Raw genomic sequence first — 22,313 nt, 5'->3', positions numbered from 1 at the left:
GTCAGGCTGTTGCTTGGCTGGTCTGAGAAATCACTCCCAATTTTGGCACTAGCCCCCAGAGGTTAGCGAGGACGGCTTAACAGGGTCAAAAGGGGAGAGCTTGGCATTGAGATTTCTGGTGCTTAAGTCATGCCAGCTGGTCCCTTCATTTTTTTTTAGGCTTGCCAGCAGTTGACGCAACCAAATGGCTTGCCAGGCAAGGCAACTGTCAATGGTTTCCTTCTCTCAAGGTTTTTATTTTTAAGATCTGTACTGAGCTCAAATTCCACTATTTGCCTTTTTTTTAAATAGAACATTACAGCACAGTACAGGCCCTTCGGCCCTCGATGTTGTGCCAACCTGTCATACCGATCTCAAGCCCATCTAACCTACACTATTCCATGTACGTCCATATGCTTATCCAATGACGACTTAAATGTACCTAAAGTTGGCGAATCTACTACCGTTGCAGGCAAAGCGTTCCATTCCCTTACTTCTGAGGAAAGAAACTACCTCTGACATCTGTCCTATATCTTTCACCCCTCAATTTAAAGCTATGCCCCCTCGTGCTCGCCGTCACCATCCTAGGAAAAAGGCTCTCCCTACCCACCCTATCTAACCCTCTGATTATTTTATATGTTTCAATTAAGTCACCTCTCAACCTTCTTCTCTCTCATGAAAACAGCCTCAAGTCCCTCGGCCTTTCCTCATAAGACCTTCCCTCCATACCAGGCAACATCCTAGTAAATCTCCTCTGCACCCTTTCCAAAGCTTCCACATCCTTCTTAAAATGCGGTGACCAGAACTATACACAATACTCCAAGTGCAGCCGCACCAGAGTTTTGTACAGCTGCAGCATAACCTCTTGGTTCCAGAACTCGATCCCTCTCTTAATAAAAGCTAAAGCACTGTATGCCTTCTTAACAGCCCTGTCAACCTGGGTGGCAACTTTCAAGGATCTGTGTACATGGACAGATCTCTCTGCTCATCTACACTGCTAAGAATCTTACCATTAGCCCTGTACTTTTCCTTCTGGTTACTCCTACCAAAGTGCATCACCTCACACTTGTCTGCATTAAACTCCATTTGCCACCTCTCAGCCCAGCTCTGCAGCTTATCTATGTCTCTCTGCAACCTACAGCATCCTTCGTCACTATCCACAACTCCACCGACCTTAATGTCGTCTGCAAATTTACTAACCCATCCTTCTACGCCCTCATCCAGGTCATTTATAAAAATGACAAACAGCAGTGGACCCAACACCGACCCTTGCAGTACACCACTAGTAACTGGTCTCCATGAAGAACACTTCCCATCAACTACCACCCTGTGTCTTCTTTCAGCAATCTTCTTTCAGCAAGACAATTTCCAATCCAAACTGCTATATCTCCCACAATTCCATTCCTCCACATTTTGTACAATAGCCTACTGTGGGGAACCTTATCGAACGTCTTGCTGAAATCCACATACACCACATCAACCAGTTTACTCTCATCTACCTGTTTGGTCACCTTCTCAAAGAACTCTAAGGTTTGTGAGGCACGACCTGCCCTTCACAAAACCGTGCTTATAATCTAGATGATTATAAATCCTATCTCTTATAACCTTTTCCAACAATTTACCAACAACTGAGGTAAGGCTCACTGGTCTATAATTACCAGGGTTGTCTCTACTCTCCTTCTTGAACAGGGAAACTACATTTGCTATCCTCCAGTCATCTGGCACTATTCCTGTAGACAATGACGAGTTAGAGATCAATGCCAAAGGCTCGGCAATCTCCTCCCTGGCTTCCCAGAGGATCTGAGGATAAATCCCACCCGGCCCAGGGGACTTATCCATCTTCACCCTCTGAAGGATTTTTAATACCTCTTCCTTGTGAGCCTCAATCCCACCCAGTCTAGTAGCCTGTATCTCAGTATGATGTGAACCAAACCCTAGTCCCCAGAATAGTACCTGGATTACCAGCCCAATAACCCACCTCACCACCTCATCACTGAAGCACACATTCTCACATCTTGTCCCCTCACTGTTGGTGAGCCTGTATCTGGCTTACTGTGTAAGCCATGCTTCCTGAGTTTAAGGAAGGATATATTATCACTGGAGGCTGTTCAAAGAGATTCACCAGGCTGATTCCTGCAATAAAGGGGTTAACTTATCAAGAATAGCTAAAAAGGTTAGACATTCACTCCCCATCCTGCCTCCTTGACCTGTCTGTCTTCCCTAGACTGACCTATCCCCTCCCTACCTATCTTTTCTCTCCATCTTTGGTCCACCTCCCCCTCTCCCTATTTATTCCAGAACCTTCTCCCAATCCCCCTCTCTGATGAAGGGTCTAGGCCCGAAACATCAGCTTTTGTGCTCCTGAGATACTGCTTCGCCTGCTGTGCTCATCCAGCTCCACAACTTGACATTCATTCATTACAGTTCACAATAATTAGGGGCGATCTAATTGGAACATTCAAACTGAGGGGCTTAACAGGATAAATGTTAAGAGGTTTCTGTTGATGGAAGAATCTTAAACTGGGGATGTAATTACAGAATAACAGGACACCCATTTAAAACTAAGATACAAAGTTAGTCCTTCTCCCAGAGGGTAGTGAATGTCTAGAATTATCTATCCCAGAGAGATGTAGAGGCTAGAGGGCAAGTTTTTGAAATATCAGGGAATTGAGGGTTAAGCTGGCATGGAAGGAGTTGAGGCCTGAGGTAGATCAGCCGTGGTCAGGAGAAGCTCGGCAGGCTTGAGGGGCTGAATGGCCTATTCCTGTTGTTTCATATGAAACTGTTAAAAAATTCACTAGGCCGACTGCTGGAACAGTGAGGGGCATGAGGAAAGGTTTAAATAGGGCACGTACCAAAATGATTTGTGTTTTTGGAAAAGTTTTGGAAAATTTGAGGGCCCTTTTAAGGGCAGATGCTGACAAGATAGAACAGAGAACAGTAAGGGCCACGATGTTGTGCCGACCTTATGTTACTAAGATCAATCTACCCTGCATACGCCCACCCTGAAGAAACCACCTCAGACATCCCCCCCCCCCCCCCACCCCGATAACTTCCTCTAATCACCTTAAAACTTTGCCCCCTTTAATAGTCATTTCCACCCCGGGAAAGAGTCTCTGGCTATCCATTATCTATGCCTCTCATCATTTTGTAAACCTCTATCAAGTCGCTTCTCATTCTTCTTTGCTCCAATGGAAAATATGTCCTAGCTCCCTCAACCTTTCCTCACACGACCTGCCCTCCAGTCTAGGCAGTATCCTAGTAAATCTCCTCTGCACCCTCTCTAAAGCTTCCACATCTTTCCAATGAGGTGACTAGAACTGAACACAGTATTCCAAAGTGTGGTCTAACCAGAGTTTTATAGAGCTGCAGCATAAACTCACGACTCCTAAACTCAATTCCCCTGCCAATGAAAACCAACACACCATGCGCCTTCTTTACAACCTGATCAACTTGGGTAGCAACTTTGAGAAAGCTATGGACATGGAGCCCAAGATCCCGCTGTTCCTCCACACTGCCAAGAGTCCTGCCATTACCCATGTATTCTGCATTCAAGTTAGTCTTTCCAAAATGTTGTTTCCCTTCATGGGGAAATCTAGAAATGGGGGCATGGTTTTAAAAAAACCAAACATCTCCCATTTGAGAGATGAAGAGGCATCTCTTCCTTCAGAGGTTAATAGTCTGGAATTCTCTTTGGATTTAGGCAGATTTTTGATCTATAATGGAGTCCAGGGATACGGGGTGGGGTTGGGAAAAGGTGGAGCAGAGGACACTGATCAGATCAGCTCTTGACTGAAAAGCAGACTCAAGGCGCAGAAGTTTAAAAAAAATCTTATTTGAGCTTCTGGCCACATTTCACTTGCTTTTGGCTAGAGATTGTCACAAGCGGCTGTTTTGCAATCGCTGCCCACACAGATCAAGTCAGACAGAGTTACGTAGCAATACAGTCTCTCACTGGTACCTTCTGACTGCCCTTTAATACCAGAAGCCAGGATATAGGAAAGGCTGGCATTTGTGGAGAACCCACTCCTGACATGAGCAGCACAAGTTGGGGCAGCATTTATTGTCCATCTTTCATTACCTTAGAGAAGAAGCTACTTTCCTGAACATTATAGTCCATGTGCTATAGGAATTGCCCACAGGGATGGAAGGAGATTTTTCCAAGATTTTGACCCAGTGCCAATGAATGAACAGTGATATTGTTTCATGTTACAGTGGTGTATGGCTTGGAGGAAAATTCTGATGCTGATTTTCCTGTTCATTTTCTCCATCGGTTGTTCCAGGTGGGAGTGGCTGTGAGCATAGAAGATGCTGTAATATTGGGGAGTTACCACCATGCATCTTGTGAACGTTACATGCTGCCAGCACTGTGCAATTGTTGCAGCAACAAAAGGAGGCCATTAGACCTAAGATAACAAAGTGCCGAGCTGGATGAACACAGCAGGCCAAGCAGCATCTTAGGAGCACAAAAGCTGACGTTTCGGGCCTAGACCCTTCATCAGATATTGTGCCTGCACCAGTTTTATAACTTGCCATTCCACCCCTGCGCCCCCCACAATGTCCCTGCTCACCACTTCAATTCAAATAACTATCCTATACTCACTTGAATCCTCGGGTGAACCTGCTTCCACCTTATTTCCAGACACTACGTTCCATACCTTAACTACCACTATGCAAAAAGCTTTTCCCACATCACACTTGCTTTGTTTGTACTTCACTTTAAACATCTCCGACCTCACATTCTTCCTTCTACGAAAGGGAACATCTTCTCCCCATAATTTTGAAAACCTCTCAGATCTCCTCCTTTTCTCTAAAAGCAGTCTCAACTTCTCCACATCATAATTGACATTTCTCACCTTCGGAACTATTATAAATTGCTTCCATGTTGTCTCCAACTCACTCTCACCTTTCCTATATTTCCTATAATGTGGCACCCAGAACAGCACACAATAGAAACTTGCTAAATTGGGTGTGAGAAAATGGAAAGTGCCAATTTTGTCTGAACCTTGTTGCTGAAGAGGAATTGTAAAGATTCAAAAAGGGGAGCAAAAAACCATGCCATGGCACATAATTTGCTAAATCAGTTGTTGAGTGGTGGTCAGCTGTTAGGTACAATGCATAGGAGAAAGGCAAAAATGTGAAAGTGCTAGCCCCCAGAATTCTACTAGAGGAAATTTAGCTAACAACAACCCTGCAGCAGCACCACTGTACTATTTACAGTCTGGCCTAGATGTAAGAGATTGAAAGGAACATGAGCAGGAAGGTAAGAACCAAAAGAACTGTGGATGCTGTAAATCAGGAACAAAAACAAAGTTGCTGGAAAAGCTCAGCAGGTCTGTGGAGGAGATAAAAAGAGTTAACGTTTTGGGTCCGGTGACTGTCCCCTTGACTATCTTCCACTCATCACTTCAAATCAAAGCAGAGCATATTTCTTTGGATTTGTTCATGCTATAATGGCATCACTGGCTGCATCAGTATTGACTCCCCAACACCCAAGTGCCCAAATCCTTCAAGTCATACACCACTGTAACATGAAACAATATCACTTAACGGTCAACTGCATTAGACACTGCAATCACACCTGGACAAGCCAAGACAAGGATAGCAGATTTCCTGCTGTTAAAGGTCGTTACTAAGCCAGGTGGGTTTTTACAAAAATGGTTACATTGTAACTGTTAGGCTGGTTTTTCATTAACATCAAAATTTCTCCCATGTGGTGGGTTCGAACCCGTATTCCCAAAGCATTTGTCTGCAGTTGTAAGCCATCACCTCTTCCATCAAAGTTCACCGGTTTCCTACCTACACCCGCCCCATATACCTCAACTCCCTTATTTCATGGGATGCATTGGCCAGCCCAGCGTTTATTGCCCACTGACCTGGAGGTGCTGATGGCGGTGACTTTATGAACCACTGCAGTGCTTGGGGCACACAATGCTTGTAGGAAAGGACTTCTGGGATTTCACTTTTCACCCAGCAATACCAAAAGGAGCAGTGATACATTTCCAAAGTCAAGATGGAGAGAGGCTAGGAGGGCAACTTGTTGGTGGTGATATTCCCATGTATCCGCCGCCCTTGTCCTTCCAGATGGGAGATCACAGGATTGGAAAGCATCCTTCGGGAATTGTTACTGTGCATCTCGTAAATGGTACAGGTGGTACTCGTGATTTTGCAAACAACAGTTTTTACTTTACTGTCCATGATCCATAACATGCATTTGATTTGCAATTACATAGTTCTTGCCAGTGTTTCAAAAGGGGTTCCTGTTTGATCAGATTGATTAGGATAGGCAATGATCAAAACAATGTTTTTAAGATTTTTAAAAACTGCCCACAGCATTCTACCTCCAGGTCAGCCAAAAAGCTTATAGCCAAGAAAAAAATTCATTTGTATATTTTCATATAATATTAATGTTTTATATTAACTTTACACTTGCATTCTGTACCCGATTAATGTTCTGGGAGTGTAACCCAAACATTTCACATTATTTTTCACTTCACACAGTGTCAGGGACGTACCAATGCATTAACCAAGGACTATTTGTACTAATGTCTGCCACTGTGCAAGGTGGAGGAAGAAGTGAGAGTTGAAGGTGGTTAATGTGGTGCCAATCAAGCAGGCTGCTTTGTCCTGGATGGTTTCAAGTTTGAGTGTCGTTGGGGCTGCATCCATCCAGGCCAGTGGGGAGTATTCCATCACACTCCTGGTTTCTGCCTTGCAGATGGTGGAAAGGTTTTAGGGAGTCAGGGAGGGAGTTACTTGCTGCAGGATTCCTAGGCTGTGACCTACTCAAAGCCACAGGTTTTGTATGGTTAGTCCAATTCAGATTTCTGGTCAATGACAACCCCCATGGATGTTCATGGTGGAGATTCAACAATAGTAACAGAATCTAACCATTGCCAATAGTACGTTCGTAAGATGGGCATTGCCTAGCATTTATGTTGATGAATGCATCCCACACACGAATCTCACTGGCCACCTGTCAGCTCAAGCCAAGGGGTTATCCAGGTCTTGTTGCACTTCGACTGCTTGGGACTCAGGAATAATGAACAGCAACATATACTGTACAAAAAGCAAACATCTCCACTTCTGACTTCACACTGGAAGGCAGGTCATTGATAAAGTAGTTGAAGGGGGTTGGGCCTATGACAGTCTTTACACCAGATGACTCCAACCAGAGACAGCTGTCACCCTGCTTCCTCTTTCCCCTCACCCCAATTCCCATTGATTCCAGTTTTGTTAAAATTCCTTGATTCCATATTCCCTCAAATGCAGTCTTGATGTCAAAGTAGTTCACACTCCACTCGAGTTCTTTTATCCATGTTTGGACCAAGACTTTAATGAAGTCAGGAACAGAATGTTTGGGATCCGCCAGTGTCAGTCTCAGTAAGCTGGCTGTTCCTTTCCAAGCACAGATTGCTCATACTAACGACATTTCTTTCATTGCTTTGCCGATAATAAAATGTAATCTATAGGATGGTAATTGGGCAGGTCGGGTTGTTTAGTTTGATGTTTACAAGTCATACCTGGGTGGGTTTCCACATTGGCAGGTAGATGCAAATGTTTTAAATTCATATTTGTAGCACAAAAGGAGGTCATTCACTGAAGGTAGCAGGATAGGTAGATGAGGTGGTTAAGAAATACAATTACTTGCCATTATTGGTCAAGGCATAGAATACAAGAGCAAGGAGGTTATGCTGCCTGCAGTACCAGTTACCTCAAAAGGTTGGATAAGAGGATGCCAAGGAGATCTGCCAGGAAGCTGCCTGGTCTGGAGGCTCTGAACTATGAGGAACGATCAGATTGGCTGGAGTTACCTGCAGCAGTGCAGGCTGAAAGGTAATTTGATATAGGTGTATAAGACTGAGGAGCTTGGATGGTTGGATGGAGTGGAGGTTAGATAGACCTTAGGTTTAGGTTAAAAGTTCGACAACATTGTGGGCCAAAGGGCCTGTGCTGTGCTAGACTGTCCTAAGTTCTATGGATAGAGAGAGGCACTTTTTCCATTTGTAGAGGGGTCAATAACCAGGAGGTAGAGAGTGAAGGCTGAGGAGGAGAGTTGAAGTCCTCCCTGCCCCCAGATGGTGGTGGTGGTTGGGGGGGGGGGGGGGGGGGGGGGGGGCGGTGGAGTGTGGAACTCACTGCTTGAAAAAAAAAGATGGTTGTCAGGAACGCTTTCTATTTACACAGTATTTCAAATACTAGTGTTGTCATTGCCTCCTGGGTTATGGAAAATAGGATTAGGATGGACAGAGCTTTGACTTGTGGGGCCATGACGGGTCTTCCTTTTTGCCTTCAGTGATTCAGTGAAAACAGTCCTAGTCTCAACTCAGTATTTCGTTCTTTGAGGGATGCTCTCATGATTTCTCAAAGGCTAGCCTTTATGATTTGTGTGAAGTCATTTCCAGCCCAGACGGTCCTGTTTGTGGATTTTGGTGAGGTAGAAGGGAGCATTTTTATTGGGGAGGGTAATCACCCATGGCCCCACAGTAGCTTACCTTGCAATCGTACAAGGTGTAACACCTGACCCTTTACTTCTCTCTTCAGTAACCAAGGCCTCAAAACATACCTTCCAGGTGAAGCAGCACTGTACCTCCACTTCCCACAATCTATGTCTGTTTCATTCGCTACCCACAATGTGGAGTCTTCTACATTGGAAAAGCAAAGCATAGACTAGGTGACCACTTTAGAAAATACCTACGTTCTGTCTGCAGACAAGGTCCCAAGCCTCCAGTTGCCTACCACTTCAACACACTACTTTGTTCCCTGGCCAGCTGCAGTGCCCAGAGAAGCTCAGCACAAGCTGGAAGAGCTGCAGCTCATTTTCCACTTGGGAACTCTACAGGCTTCTGGACTCAATATCAGGTTCAACAATTTTCAGGCTTGAGCATTCCCACATCCTTACCCAACCACCACACACCAGGCCTTATCACGTGGTCTGCTATCACACACCACGCATTGTTTGCCGCTAAGCAGCCCCCATTAATGGCTATTCATCCTCCTACCCTGATCATTATCCATTCCTTTGTCTTTCCAACTGTCTTTTTTCCACTCTGGGCTCTATCCCTATCAGTTACTTCCTAACTCCTCCCCACCACCCTCTCTGCTTCATAAAACCCAACACGTTCCTAGCTGTCATCAGTGGTGATGAAGGGTCACTGGACCCAGAACATTAACTTTGTCTCCACTGATGCTGCAAGACCTGCTGAACTTTTTCAGCTATTTCTGCTTTTGTTTCTAATTTCCAACATTCACAGTTCTTCTGGTTTTATTTTGGAAAATTCAGCATTTTGACAGTAATCATCAACTCTACATGAAACCCGAATGCTAACATAAGGAAACTTAAATTTCCTAGAATGCAGTTTCTTTTTGAAAGCTGAAGCAATTAACACGAAAACATTTTTGCAAAAAATAAAACAAATGCACACTTCATAAAAAGGACATTAATGCCACAGTGGTAACAAAGGCGTTCCAAATTAAAAGAAGTTTCCTGGATCCTGGACAGCTTTTGACAAGTTTAAAATCATTCACTCTTGATAGCCTCCCTCCCTTCTCCCACTTTGTAGCCACTGCTCTCCCACCTACCAGTCAACCCTCTGCCCTAGTTAGCTGTCTGCTCCATGCTCCAACACAAACTCTTCCCTTCTGCCCCCCAACCCCCCAGTCCATCAGCAGCAACCACAGAAGCAACTCTTTACAAGATTTTAGTTCCACATTTAGGGGAGACTGATTATTACCCCCATTATTCACTTTTCAGGATGAATTTGCACATCATATCCAAGTATTTTGAATACTGCCCCTGTATTCTCTCTATCGCAATTCTGGAATCCTTCCTGTACCCAGCAGTCTATGAAAAATAAAACTAGAAAAAGGCAAGAGAAGCTGTGAAACATGAAGTAACATACAGAATCCCCAAAAGGGTTTACACAATGATGCAGTTGAATACCAATCCTCTTAAATGATCTGATCAAAGGGTGGAAAGGTGATTTAAGGCAAGTTGTAAATCCCAAGTTTATCAAAGGCTTCTTTGTTTTATCAAAAAGGAGTTGTTTGTAATTGCTAGTCACGATGTTTATTCAATTACTCAGTCTCGTCATCGCTTGCGTCCCTTGCCACCCAAATGAAGGTTTATCATCATGCTCGTAAGGCATGGAATCATCACGATTAGCCCTCTGGATTTTTTGGGCAAAATGGCGACAAAGCAAAGGTCAGTGAACCATCCAAACTGCAGGGTGCTCACATGGTCCTGGCCCCACCATGTTCTGAAGTTTTCCAGCCTGCTGTGCCCTGGGTGAAGCACAGAATCCCAGTTTATTCTAAACTGAATGAGCCCACTGTGGACATGGAAGGGCCTGGAACGTGCACTGTTCCCTGTGCAGGGAGCTCTGATGGGTGAAAGATGGCCACTGTTTCAACAACTTGTACCTATACAAAGGCAAAAGGAAACATCCCAGGACATTCCACAAGACAATTATAAAGCAGAATGATACAAAATAAAACTACTGATCTTAGTTTTGATGTTTTCAGTTCCTTCCCCTCTGGCTTTAACAGCTTTGTGGAGGAAGACAACCACAAATTTTCATGACCTTCTCCAGGAACAAAATGAAAAAAAGCAGCATTTCACCTCTGAAAACCCTAGTTTTCATTTTAAAAAAGGTCAGACCCCTTGCTCCAGATTTCCACACCTCTATGAATGTAACACATCAATTTCTTTCAAAAAAAGTGATTTCCTACTTGACCCTGCAGTCAAATAGCTTACCAACACTGCACCTTTATAAAATGTAATAGAAAAGGAAAAGGAAATTAAAGGGAGGTTTGGTCTTAAAGTTTAATTGTTAGACTCACAGATTTGGGTCCTGGCCGACTTCAGGAATTTTTGCGAGTCGTACCACACCGTTCGACAGTCCTCGAGCAGCTTGTAAAACCGGGGTTTCATCCAGGAGCTGGATTTGATCTTCTGTAGGTTGCTGCCTTTCAGCATGGCTTTCAGGTCATCATCGTTGATGAAGCCTTGTGACAGAAAAAGAAGAAAAAAACATCAAAAAGACAAACGAGAAAAGGCAGTGGAAATGGAGAAAAGCAGGAAAAAGGGAAAGACAGCTTCGAGACGGAAACAAAGGCAGTTGGGGGCGGGGGGGGTTGAGGGGTGGGGATGGACTAACGTTGAAAGGGAGGGGGCAGCACAACAGCAGGGGAGTTTGAAAGGGTGTGGAGAAAGGAGGTGGTGAAATAAATTTCAGAGTATCACAGCTTTACTAAACCAAAGCTGCTTTAACCCTGGAATAAGAATAGAGAGGAGGGGACAGGGGTGTATCTGTCACTTGGTCAGTCGCTAGGGAGAAAAAGTGAACTCAACTTGGATCAGGTAAATGCAATGGTCAGCTTGCAGTCACCAAGCTGTAAAAATTAAAAAAAAAGAACAGAAGCAGTGCCAGCAGCTGAGACATTCGTATCTGGAGAGTAGTCATCACGTGGCCTTTTCCCTTGTCTAATTTGTTATTGGAAATTTACTGCATTATTATACAGCCTCAGGTTAACCCAATTCCCTAGGAATGACACACCAACAATGGGAACACTTGTACTCCTTGAAGCTGGAACCAGAATTAGGAGCGCAAGGCTGTTCAGCCCATCAAGCCTGACTGCCTTTCAATAATAATATTATGGTTGATCTGCTTCCTGCTGTATTTCATCTCCAGATTCCTGTCTAGAGCCATACATTCTCTTGCCAATCAAGAATCTAACACCACTGGGCTTTGGGGAAGAGGACTCCAAAAGCTAACAAAGTTCAGAGAATTTTTCTTTCATAGCATATGGACATAGCTGGCTAGACTAGTATTTATTGCCCATGATAATAAAGTGTGAAGCTGGATGAACACAGCAGGCCAAGCAGCATCTCAGGAGCACAAAAGCTGACGTTTCAGGCCTAGACCCTTCATCAGACTAGTATTTATTGCCCATTCCAAGTTATCTGGAGGGCAATTAAAAGTCAACCATCACTGTGGATCAGGAGTTACATCTAGGCCAGACTGGATAAGGATGGCAGATTTCTTTCCCTAAAGGGCATTACATTTTTACAATAATTGAAAAAAGTGTTGCCATTAGACTAGCTTTTTATTCCAGATTTTAAAGGAATTCAAATTTAACCATCCGACATTGGAACTCATCCTCAGAACATCAGTCTGGATTTGTCATCCAACAACACTGCCACTGCATAGCCACTTTCCCTTTAAATCCTCATCTGCTTTGAACGGGAGACCCCTTACTTTTAAAAGGTCACCCTACATCTAATCTCTCGGAAGCAGAAACATTCTGTGCGTCCACCCCATCGAGTCCCTTCAATCTTACATTTCAAATAAGATAACCTCTCATTTTTCTAAGCTCATAAACATATGAAATCTAAGGTGTCAGTCAAATGCAACTTCAGCTTCAAAAACATTATTCTTTCTTAAAGCAGACCAAACCATACAAAGCATCCCAGATGCAGCCTCAAGGCCTTGTATAGTTGTAGTAATGTGCTTGCTATGTCTTCATGCTAATACTTCAGGACACTGGACTCAGACTTGTTTCTTGGTAAATGCCATACAGAACTCATCTTCATGGTTGAAAAAATAGGTATGCCAACAACCACACCATTCACCCTTCTGAGAGGGGTAGGATATCAGTTAAGTTAAAGGTCATCCATTAGCTCTCTTTCTCCCAAAAAAATCGTTTGCAGTGCAAGAGGGTCACTGACTAGAATGGCCTGCTATGGCAGCTGCTCTACCCAGGACCGTAAGAAACTACAGAAGGAGTTCATAGCCCAGACCACCATGAAAGCCAACCTTTCATCCATGGACTCTATTTACATGGCCCATTGCTGTGGAAAGGCTGTCAACATTAAATATCCATCGCACCCCAGTAATGCTCTCCTACAACCATTTCTGTTAGGCAGAAGATACGCAACAGCAGGTTCAGGAGCAGCTTCTTCCCGACCGTTACTAGACTGATGAATGGACTCTAACTTCAAATAATGCTGATTTTGCCTAGGCACATGCTCTGTACAACAATCTGTGTGCCTGCAAGTTTTTTTTCAACCCTACAATCTGTGTGTCCTTGCTTACTTGGATCTGCCTGTGCTGCTCATAAACAAAGCTTTTCACTGCACGTGACAGTAAATAAATCATCTCAAAATTACCCTGGGGAAGGTGGTAGTGAATTGCCTTCTCGAACTGCTGCAGATTTTGGTGTAAAGGACACCCATAAAATGGTGAGGGGGTCCCAGGATTTTAACCCTGTGACAATGAAGGAATGTTGGCATATTTCCACATTCAGATGGCACATGTGCTGGAGGGGAATATGCAAGTGGTGGTGCTTGCACGTATCTGCACTTGGCTTTCCAGGTGGTCGAAAGTCACTGGCTTGTGACAGTGGGACATTAAAAAGGGACTGTGCTGAGTTGCTGCAGTTTATCTTACAGATAGTGCGCATTACAGCCCCAGTCCAACATGAGAAGAGAAAAAGTATGAATTTGTCATTATATGGTTGGGATGCCAACCAAGTGGGCTGCTTTGCAACTTAGAGTGCTAACACTCATCCAGTCAAGCGGAAATCAGGGAAGAGAAAAAGTGTGAGTACAATATTATCAGACAAAGTACTGGAGCAGAGGCAAAATTATTTGGGAATCAATTCAATGGTTGGGGGCTTTTCCACAAAGGGTTGTCATGATCTAAAACTTTAGCATTTAAGATTTTTGATTGATGATATCCTGGAAAGTGGACGACAATATATGGATGGAAAACTCAATAATTTCATGAATATTTCCTGTTCCTACATAATCTGTGAGTGAACAGACATAGCAACCTGACACTGTATAGTTAAGCCTAATTTACAGCATCAAGACCAAGAACAAAAAAAAGTCAAAGAGCACAGACCTTTGGGGCCTGTTCATTTCTGGAGTATTTCGAGAAGTGAGCTCACCACAACCTTCTTGCCACTAAGCTGTGTGACAGTATGCGCTATGTGGAGGATGCTAGGAGCCTATAGGGTGACATGGACAGAACGGGCAAATACAATATTGCATGGATAAATGGGAGGTTGTTCACTTTGGTTGCAAAAACAGGAAGGCGCAGACTTATTAACTGAATGGTGGCAATTTAGGAAAAGAACAGGCACAATGAGACCTGGCTGTCATGGTGGAACAGTCGCTGAGGGTTGGCATGCAGATGCAGCAGGCAGCGAGGAAAGCAAATAGCATGCTGGTCTCTGTACTAGAGATAATGGGAACTGCAGATGCTGGAGAATTCCAAGATAATAAAACGTGAGGCTGGATGAACACAGCAGGCCAAGCAGCATCTCAGGAGCACAAAAGCTGACGTTTCGGGCCTAGACCCTTCATCAGAGAGGGGGATGGGGAGAGGGAACTGGAATAAATAGGGAGAGAGGGGGAGGCGGACCGAAGATGGAGAGAGTATAGGTGGGGAGGTAGGGAGGGGATAGGTCAGTCCAGGGAAGACGGACAGGTCAAGGAGGTGGGATGAGGTTAGTAGGTAGATGGGGGTGCGGCTTGGGGTGGGAGGAAGGGATGGGTGAGAGGAAGAACAGGTTAGGGAGGCAGAGACAGGTTGGACTGGTTTTGGGTTGCAGTGGGTGGGTGGGTGGGGGGGGGGGGGGGGAGAGAGAGAGAGAGCTGGGCTGGTTGTGTGGTGCAGTGAGGGGAGGGGACGAACTGGGCTGGTTTAGGGATGCAGCTGGGGAAGGGGAGATTTTGAAACTGGTGAAGTCCACATTGATACCATTGAGCTGCAGGGTTCCCAAGCGGAATATGAGTTGCTGTTCCTGCAACCTTCGGGTGGCGTCATTGTTGCACTGCAGGAGGCCTATGATGGACAGGTCATCTAAAAGAATGGGAGGGGGAGTGGAAATGGTCTGCGACTGGGAGGTGCAGTTGTTTGTTGCGAACCGAGCGGAGGTGTTCTGCAAAGCGGTCTCCAAGCCTCCGCTTGGTTTCCCCAATGTAGAGGAAGCCACACCGGGTACAGTGGATGCAGTATACCACATTGGCAGATGTGCAGGTGAACCTCTGCTTAATGTGGAATGTCATCTTGGGGCCTGGGATAGGGGTGAGGGAGGAGGTGTGGGGGCAAGTGTAGCATTTCCTGCGGTTGCAGGGGAAGGTGCCGGGTGTGGTGGGGTTGGAGGGCAGTGTGGAGAGAACAAGGGAGTCACAGAGAGTGGTCTCTCCGGAAAGCAGACAGGGGTGGGGATGGAAAAATGTTGGGTGGTGGGGTCGGATTGTAGATGGCAGAAGTGTCGGAGGATGATGCGTTGTACCCGAAGGTTGGTGGGGTGGTGTGTGAGAACGAGGGGGATCTTCTTTGGGCGGTTGTGGCAGGGGCGGGGTGTGAGGGATGTGTTGCGGGAAATACGGGAGACGCGGTCAAGGGCGTTCTCGATCACTGTGGGGGGAAAGTTGCGGTCCTTGAAGAACTTGGACATCTGGGATGTGCGGGAGTGGAATGTCTTATTGTGGGAGCAGATGCGGCGGAGGAATTGGGAATAGGGGATGGAATTTTTGCAGGAGGGTGGGTGGGAGGAGGTGTATTCTAGGTAGCTGTGGGAGTCAGTGGGCTTGAAATGGACATCAGTTACAAGCTGGTTGCCTGAGATGGCCTCTGTACTGACAGGATTTGAGTGTAGGGAGTAGGGATGTCTTGCTGCAGTTATACAGGACCTTGGTAAGGCCAAACCTTGAGTGTTGGATGTAGTTTTGGCCTCCTAGTCTGAAGAAGGACACTTGCTATTGAGGGAGTCAAGTGAAAGCTCTGGCAGGACTGGCATGAGGAAAGATTGGATCGACTGGGCTTGTATTCACTAGAATTTAGAAGAATGAGAGGGAGCCTCAGAAATAAAATCCTGATGGCTAGATGCAGGAGAAATTTGGGGAAGTCCAAAACAAGGGGACACAAATCAAGAATAAAAAAAGGGGTAAACCATTCAAGACTGAGATGAGGAAGAATTTCTTCACTCAGTTGCAAGCCTGTGGAATTCTCTCCTACAGGAAATTGTTGGGGCAAGTTCATTAGATATATTCAAGAGGGAGCTGGACATGGTTGTTGGGGCTGAAGGAATCAAGAGGTACAGGGAGAGGACCCGAACGGGATACTGAGATTGGGCAATCAGCCACGATGGTATCAAATGGTTGTGCAAGCTCGAGGGGCTGGATGGTTTACTCCTGTGCACATTTACCATGTTTCTTTACTGGGCAATTAGAGGTGGGCAATAAATGCTGGCCTAGCCAAAAGCCACAGTTTGTAAGCAAATTACAAAAAGAAAAATTAGAAAATGAAGTGTCCCTTGACGGTGTGATTTTTACATTGGACAGCGCCTTACACTCCAGACATGCTCCATGTATCATAGAAGCAGTCTGATCGCAACTTGCGATCACATTATACTCTTCACCTTAAACCAGTAAAACCAATGGAACATGGTACTTCAGCAACAAGTACAAACACTCACTAGGATACTAACAACGTGAACAACTTGCACTTAGGCAGTGGCTTAACACACTACAACATCCGGGTCAGTCCCTGGGAACCTGTTCAAAAGACTGAGACTCAGTCACGTAAGTGGATACCAGAACAGGTGACCAAAATCTTGAACAACGCAAGAGGCTTTTTTGTAGGTATCCTCAAGGAGGAATGCAAACCGGTTCAGGGATAGACCTCTAGAGTTCAGGATTATGGGACTCTGCCTGGCCTACTGGGGTGTTTCCAGAATTTTCTCTTGATTTCAAAGTCCCGGCATCTATAGAATTCTGCTTTTGTGTCAGTGCCTAGGACCAAGACATAAAAATCCATGGCTGCCACTGGGAGACTGAAGGAAAAATCAAACATGTGGCACAGATCAGAAGTAAAAAGGGAGGAGATGGTGGAGGAGTGGTAATGATCCCTGGGCTAGTAATCCTGAGCCCTAGATCGGGGGTGTGGCAACTGGTAGAATTTAAAGTCAAGTAATTAATCTGGACTATGAAGCTTTAAAGTCACAGTCACCATCATGGAGATTATTAATAATGATGGTAAAAACCCATTTAATACACCAATATCATTTAGGAAAGGAAATCTGCCTTCCTTACATGTGGGCTCCCTCCGGGTGCTCCAGTTTCCTCCCACAGTCGAAAGATGTGCAGATCAGGTGGGGGATTGCCATGCTGAATTGCCTAGTCTCTAAGGATGTGCAGACTAGATGGATTAGCCATGGGAAATGCTGGGCTCCTGGGATGGGAAATGTGTGGGTCTGGGTGGCCTGCTCTCAGGGTTGGCGTGGACTTGATGGGCTGAATGGCCTGCTTCCACACTGTAGGGATTCGATGATTCTTATCTTTTTAGTCTACATGTGGCTCCAGACTTCTGGCTAACTCTTAACTGCTTCTGAAATGGCCTTGTAAACTCAGTCTGAGGGCAATTAGGGACAGGCAATAATTATTTGCCAGCAAAGCCCATGTTCCATAAAAGACAGACCCCTGAGTGGAAACAATTTAGGCCAATTTGAACATTTGAGAGGAGAATATTAGAATCCAGATGCTGTTGGACAGCAGGGCAGTGCAGGTCAGCAAGCACAGGTATGATGGATGGGTGGAGAGGGATTTGTTGCAAGTTAGGATCCAGGCACCATTTTGAATCAGCTCCTGTTCAGCCACAAGTGGGAATTGGGTGGCCAGCAAAGACCACATTAAGATAACAGCATTTAGGAGGTAAGGTTGATAAGGACAGAGGAGCAGTAGTGTTTCGGTTGGAGCAGAGATCAATGACAGTGGCAAAACTCACCACTTTCCACCCACTGGGTCAGAGATTCAGAAAAGTACCAAAGTGGAGGTGTGCTCTTATTGTTTGCAATTTAGGTTTGGTCCTTTGCAATAATATTCACATTTTATCTGGTGCTTATTTCTCACCCAGTAGTTTGCTACCACTCCATGAATATATGAACATCGTTAAAACTGGACTATGAAGCTCCACAGTACAGGAACACAAGCAACTCCATCCTCAAGATTGTAGTAAGGAGGGTCACAAATTGCAATTAAAACAAGAGCCCAATCAGGGCAAAGAGAAAATGATTAGTGACTGAGGAGCAGAAAAGTGAAATTGAAAAAATCTCAGGAGGATGTACGGCTTACTTCTGTAGTTGGGAATGTGAACCTTACTGAAGATTCTCATCTTGCACTCATCAGGATAAATACAAGAATGCAATGCTCTAAACAAACAGTGTGTACAACAGGAAAAAGGGAAAGTCAACTGATCATGTAAGCCATGGCTATTATGACACTAACAGGAATCTAAAAGCTGCCTGAAGTCCCTGGTAATTAATAATAAAAATATGCAAGAATTGAACATGGTCTTTTCGCTTGCAGAGGATGGGCCATCGTGTCTGACTATAGCTCACTTAAGTGTAAGCAGGTCACGGATTGGCTGATTAAAATCAAACAAGACATTCCTCCTGTTTGTAAATCATCAAAATATAGACCATACTCAACTAGTCTGTGCTTGCAAAACCCAAGCATCTGTCAGATATGATTCTGTGATAAGGTTATTCAGCAAGTGCTGCCTACTATTTGCAGATAGTACACTAACTAGCAATTTGAGACTGGTTAAGTTCAAACTGGTTCATTTATACTTGCTAGAAACAATAGAAATGGTTTTCTGTAATGGGAAATAACATGTTAAATTCTTGCACTTTTTTTGAACGTTCTGGAAGCTAGAGTTTCTCACGGCAACAACTTGCCTACAAATCAGCACCCTTTCCTCCTATAGAAAAAAAAGTTGTGATCATTTGAAATTTGGGATTCCTACTTATGTCCTGATGCATGCAAAATGAAAAAGGTTCAGCAACAAGTTTCTCTTGTTCAAGACTGCTGTTGGGAGATTTACCATATGCAGACAAGGGATAAGCTCCTTGCAATCTAAATGCACATGTTCAAACTTGTCCATGTTCATGTCAGTAATGCTTGTCAGTAGTTGCACATCTAATTCTGTGTAAAACAAACAAACTAATAGTTGTGCTCACACTGCATTTTTAATGATACATTATCAATCTTCACAGTGCAACTGTGCTTACATTTATTGTCTCTCAGACAGATCTAATTACATAATCAGGATTAACATGGCTTCGGTTTACCTTGATCTTTCTTGTTGCTGTTTGACACAGAATTCCAATCTTCTTTCTCCTTTACCAGGCCAACTGGCTTTGTTTCCCAATTTCTCAATTTTGGACTTCTAGCACTGGGCTTCATTTTCCCTCCTCTGGTCATCTGTCTCCTACCCCTCAGCTCCCCTCTTCCATTCCTCACATCCCTTCTCCTACCATTTGGTTTCTCATGGCTAGTCCTTACAGTCCCACTCCCAATACTGGGAGTCTTTCTTTCATGCTTCAAAACACAACTTCCATTTTTTGGATTCTGCCTCCAGTCTTTTGCATCCTGCCTCCCACCTCTCATAACTAATTGTTGGCCTCCAGAATCTTGAATTCCAACTCCTGGCTCCAGGCACTCAACACCAGGATCCACATTCTGAACTCTGGGATCCAGACACTCAACTCTTGTCCCTGGATCCCCAGTTCCTGACTCCCTACCCACTAGCTCCAAGCCCCTACAGAGAGCATCTGGATCTCCAGCCCCAAGATCTGGGCCCTGAGGCTCAAGCTCTGGTCTCCTACCCGCAGTGTCTGGGCACTCATCCCCAAGCTCCGGTTCCTTACTTAGAGTCTCTGGGCCCCCAACCCCAAGATCTGTACATCTATCCAGAGTCTCTTGGTTCCTAGCCCCAAGCTCTGGGCTCTTAACCACTCTCTCTGGGTCCTTATCCACTAACTCCAGGTTCCCAGCTCCAGTCCCCAGTCCCTCCCCTAATGACACCATATCCCCAGACCTAGGCTTGGGGCCCCTGGCCTCCGACTCCAGACTTTCAACTGTTGGCCCCAGACATTCAATTCCTGCTACTAGGCTCCCAAAACCAGGACCTAAATTCTCATCTCCAAGCTCCACATTCTTAGGCCTCCAATCCTTCCCATCAATGTTGGTCTGCATCATGCCATCATCAGGGGATACTCCCCCAATCTCATCTTCTGCTTTCCCCTTGATGGAGGGGGAGCTCCCGCTTTCTGACTCCACACTCTCGCTGTCGGACTCTGTTCTGGAGTGGACCCACCAGCCAAGGAGGATAGCAAGTCCACTCACGGCCAGGCTGAGGAGCAGCAGCATGAAGATGAGGAAGTCCATCATTCAGATACCTGGCTGCCTATCTGTCCCTAGGGAAAATGGTCACAACGGAAAACTGGTACTCCACAAAACGAGTTAAAAATATCACATCACAGGGTGCAGGGGGAAGGGCAGGAAGGTGGGATTTGTGCTTCAATCATGGCGACAGTCTAATCCAAAGTCAAAAGATTCCTTCAAATATTTGAAATAATTTGCAGGTAATGCAAAGTAAAATGCATGTCATTTTATGTTCACCACTGAACAAGAGGCTTGTTTTTTTTGCAACATTATCTTCCTCAACAGACACAGCAGATATGAGGCAACAACCATATAGAACATAGAACATAGAACATTACAGCAGAATACAGGCCCTTCAGCCCTTGATGTTGTGCCGACCTCTCATACCAATCTGAAGCCCATCTAACCTACACTATTCCATGTACGTCCATATGCTTGGTTCCTTCTTTATGTTTCCGAGCCGATGCCTGTTTGCTTCTTGTGCCAATTTGTAGGCGCTCAAAACAGCCTGCTCACACTATTCATTTTCTCCTGAAACCTCCCCTGACAGCACTGCAGACACCTCACTCGCCCTGCCTACTAACTTGGTCTAAATTCACATTACCCACACTGTCTCCGGACACCTCATCTGGCCAATTTCTCAAAGGAAATGGCAGAGGCTTCTGTATCTTTTTCATCAAATTTTGGTAATGTTGGGACATATTTGTGTAGGGTCTGATGAAGGGTCTAGGCCCGAAACCTCAGCTTTTGTGCTCCTGAGATGCTGCTGGGCCTGCAGTGTTCATCCAGCCCCACACTTTGTTATACTATTTTTTCTTGTACTTTTCCTTCTGCCATTTGAACTTCAAGTTCCAACTACATCTTTTCTGACTCAAACATTCTTTCTTCCCTCTCTTTTTCCCTTTCTAACTCCAATAGTCTTATTTGCAATTTAATTACTTTTAATGCCCTGCCCTTGTCTGTTTTTCTGTATACCTAAATGCTTGACTAGCCCCTTTAACAATTTCAGCTTTCTGCTTCTCCCTAGTTAAACCCAATTCTAGCCAGCTTGCTGAGTCTAAAAGTATAAGCTTCCTCTGTCTTTCTAAACTTTTTTGGAAAATTTAGGAAAGAACTTCAAACCCAGAGCCTCTTTAGTACTGTTAAGAGCCACTTCCCCCACTTTTGATTGAACTAACCACAAGTAACCGAAATAAAACAGATTTTCCACTTCTCACACAAGTTTTATTCATGATTCACCACACTAATCCCCAAGTAGATGCTGGAGAATCCAAGATAACAAAGTGTGGAGCTGGATGAACACAGCACGCCAAGCAGCATCTCAGGAGCACAAAAGCTGACATTTCGGGCCAAGACCCTTCAGAGGCTGCTTGGCCTGCTGTGTTCATCCAGTTACACACTATCACATATCCCACACTTGTGGTTCAAAACAAGCAAGCAGTGGGGAAGTCCACAAGGGTTAGGGGCTGTTTGGGATAGGAACTGAAACAGCCACAGTTGTCAAATGATTCATCAACAAAGGCAGAGCCAAATGCATATGGTGTACAAACATGGAAAGGTCTATATAAAACTGAGGCATAGCATTTGACTAGATCAATTCCCAGGGAATGTAGACTGCCCTATGAATGGAGTAGAATAGGACTCTACTCTCTGGAGTTTACAGGAACACACATGGGCATGTATTAAAAAAACTTGAGATTAGCAGGTCAGATACTTGAGGCTGTTTTCCTCAGCTGGACAATTGGGGGTGGGGGGTTGTGGTGCAGAAGTAGCCAGTCATACTTCTAGAGTAATGAGCTGGTTGTTTTAGCTTGAGAAATTTCTTCAAAAAGACACAGGTTTTTGAAGAATTCTCTACCCTAATGCAGTGTGCAAGCTCAGTATTCAAAATTGGAAAAATAAAGAGATGGCTCTTGGTTCCCTATGGGAATTAAGAAACATGTAGAAAGAGAAAGAACATACAGAAATATGAATTAGGAACAGAAGTAAGCAACCAAGTCACAACAGCCTACTCCACTATTCAATAAAGATTAAATCAGTATTCTGATTACTGCACAATGCCATTGACCCCTACTAACCTATTATTGAGTATGGG

The 22,313-nt window shown here is 44.7% G+C and overlaps 1 protein-coding gene across 2 annotated transcripts in view; it reads right to left on the bottom strand.

Annotated features, from left to right (window-relative positions):
• Positions 1 to 22,313, bottom strand: part of plcd1a (phospholipase C, delta 1a) — an 85,712-nt gene that overhangs the window by 37,593 nt on the left and 25,806 nt on the right. For both annotated transcript variants that reach the window (XM_048558188.2, XM_048558169.2), the window contains exon 2: positions 10,822 to 10,986. In XM_048558188.2, the coding sequence (XP_048414145.2) occupies positions 10,822 to 10,986 (165 nt within the window). The remainder of the gene's footprint in view (positions 1 to 10,821; positions 10,987 to 22,313) is intronic.

Source organism: Stegostoma tigrinum, chromosome 2, assembly GCF_030684315.1.
Source record: "Stegostoma tigrinum isolate sSteTig4 chromosome 2, sSteTig4.hap1, whole genome shotgun sequence".
Classification (NCBI taxonomy): domain Eukaryota; kingdom Metazoa; phylum Chordata; class Chondrichthyes; order Orectolobiformes; family Stegostomatidae; genus Stegostoma; species Stegostoma tigrinum.
This window is presented reverse-complemented; position numbering and strand designations above follow the sequence as displayed.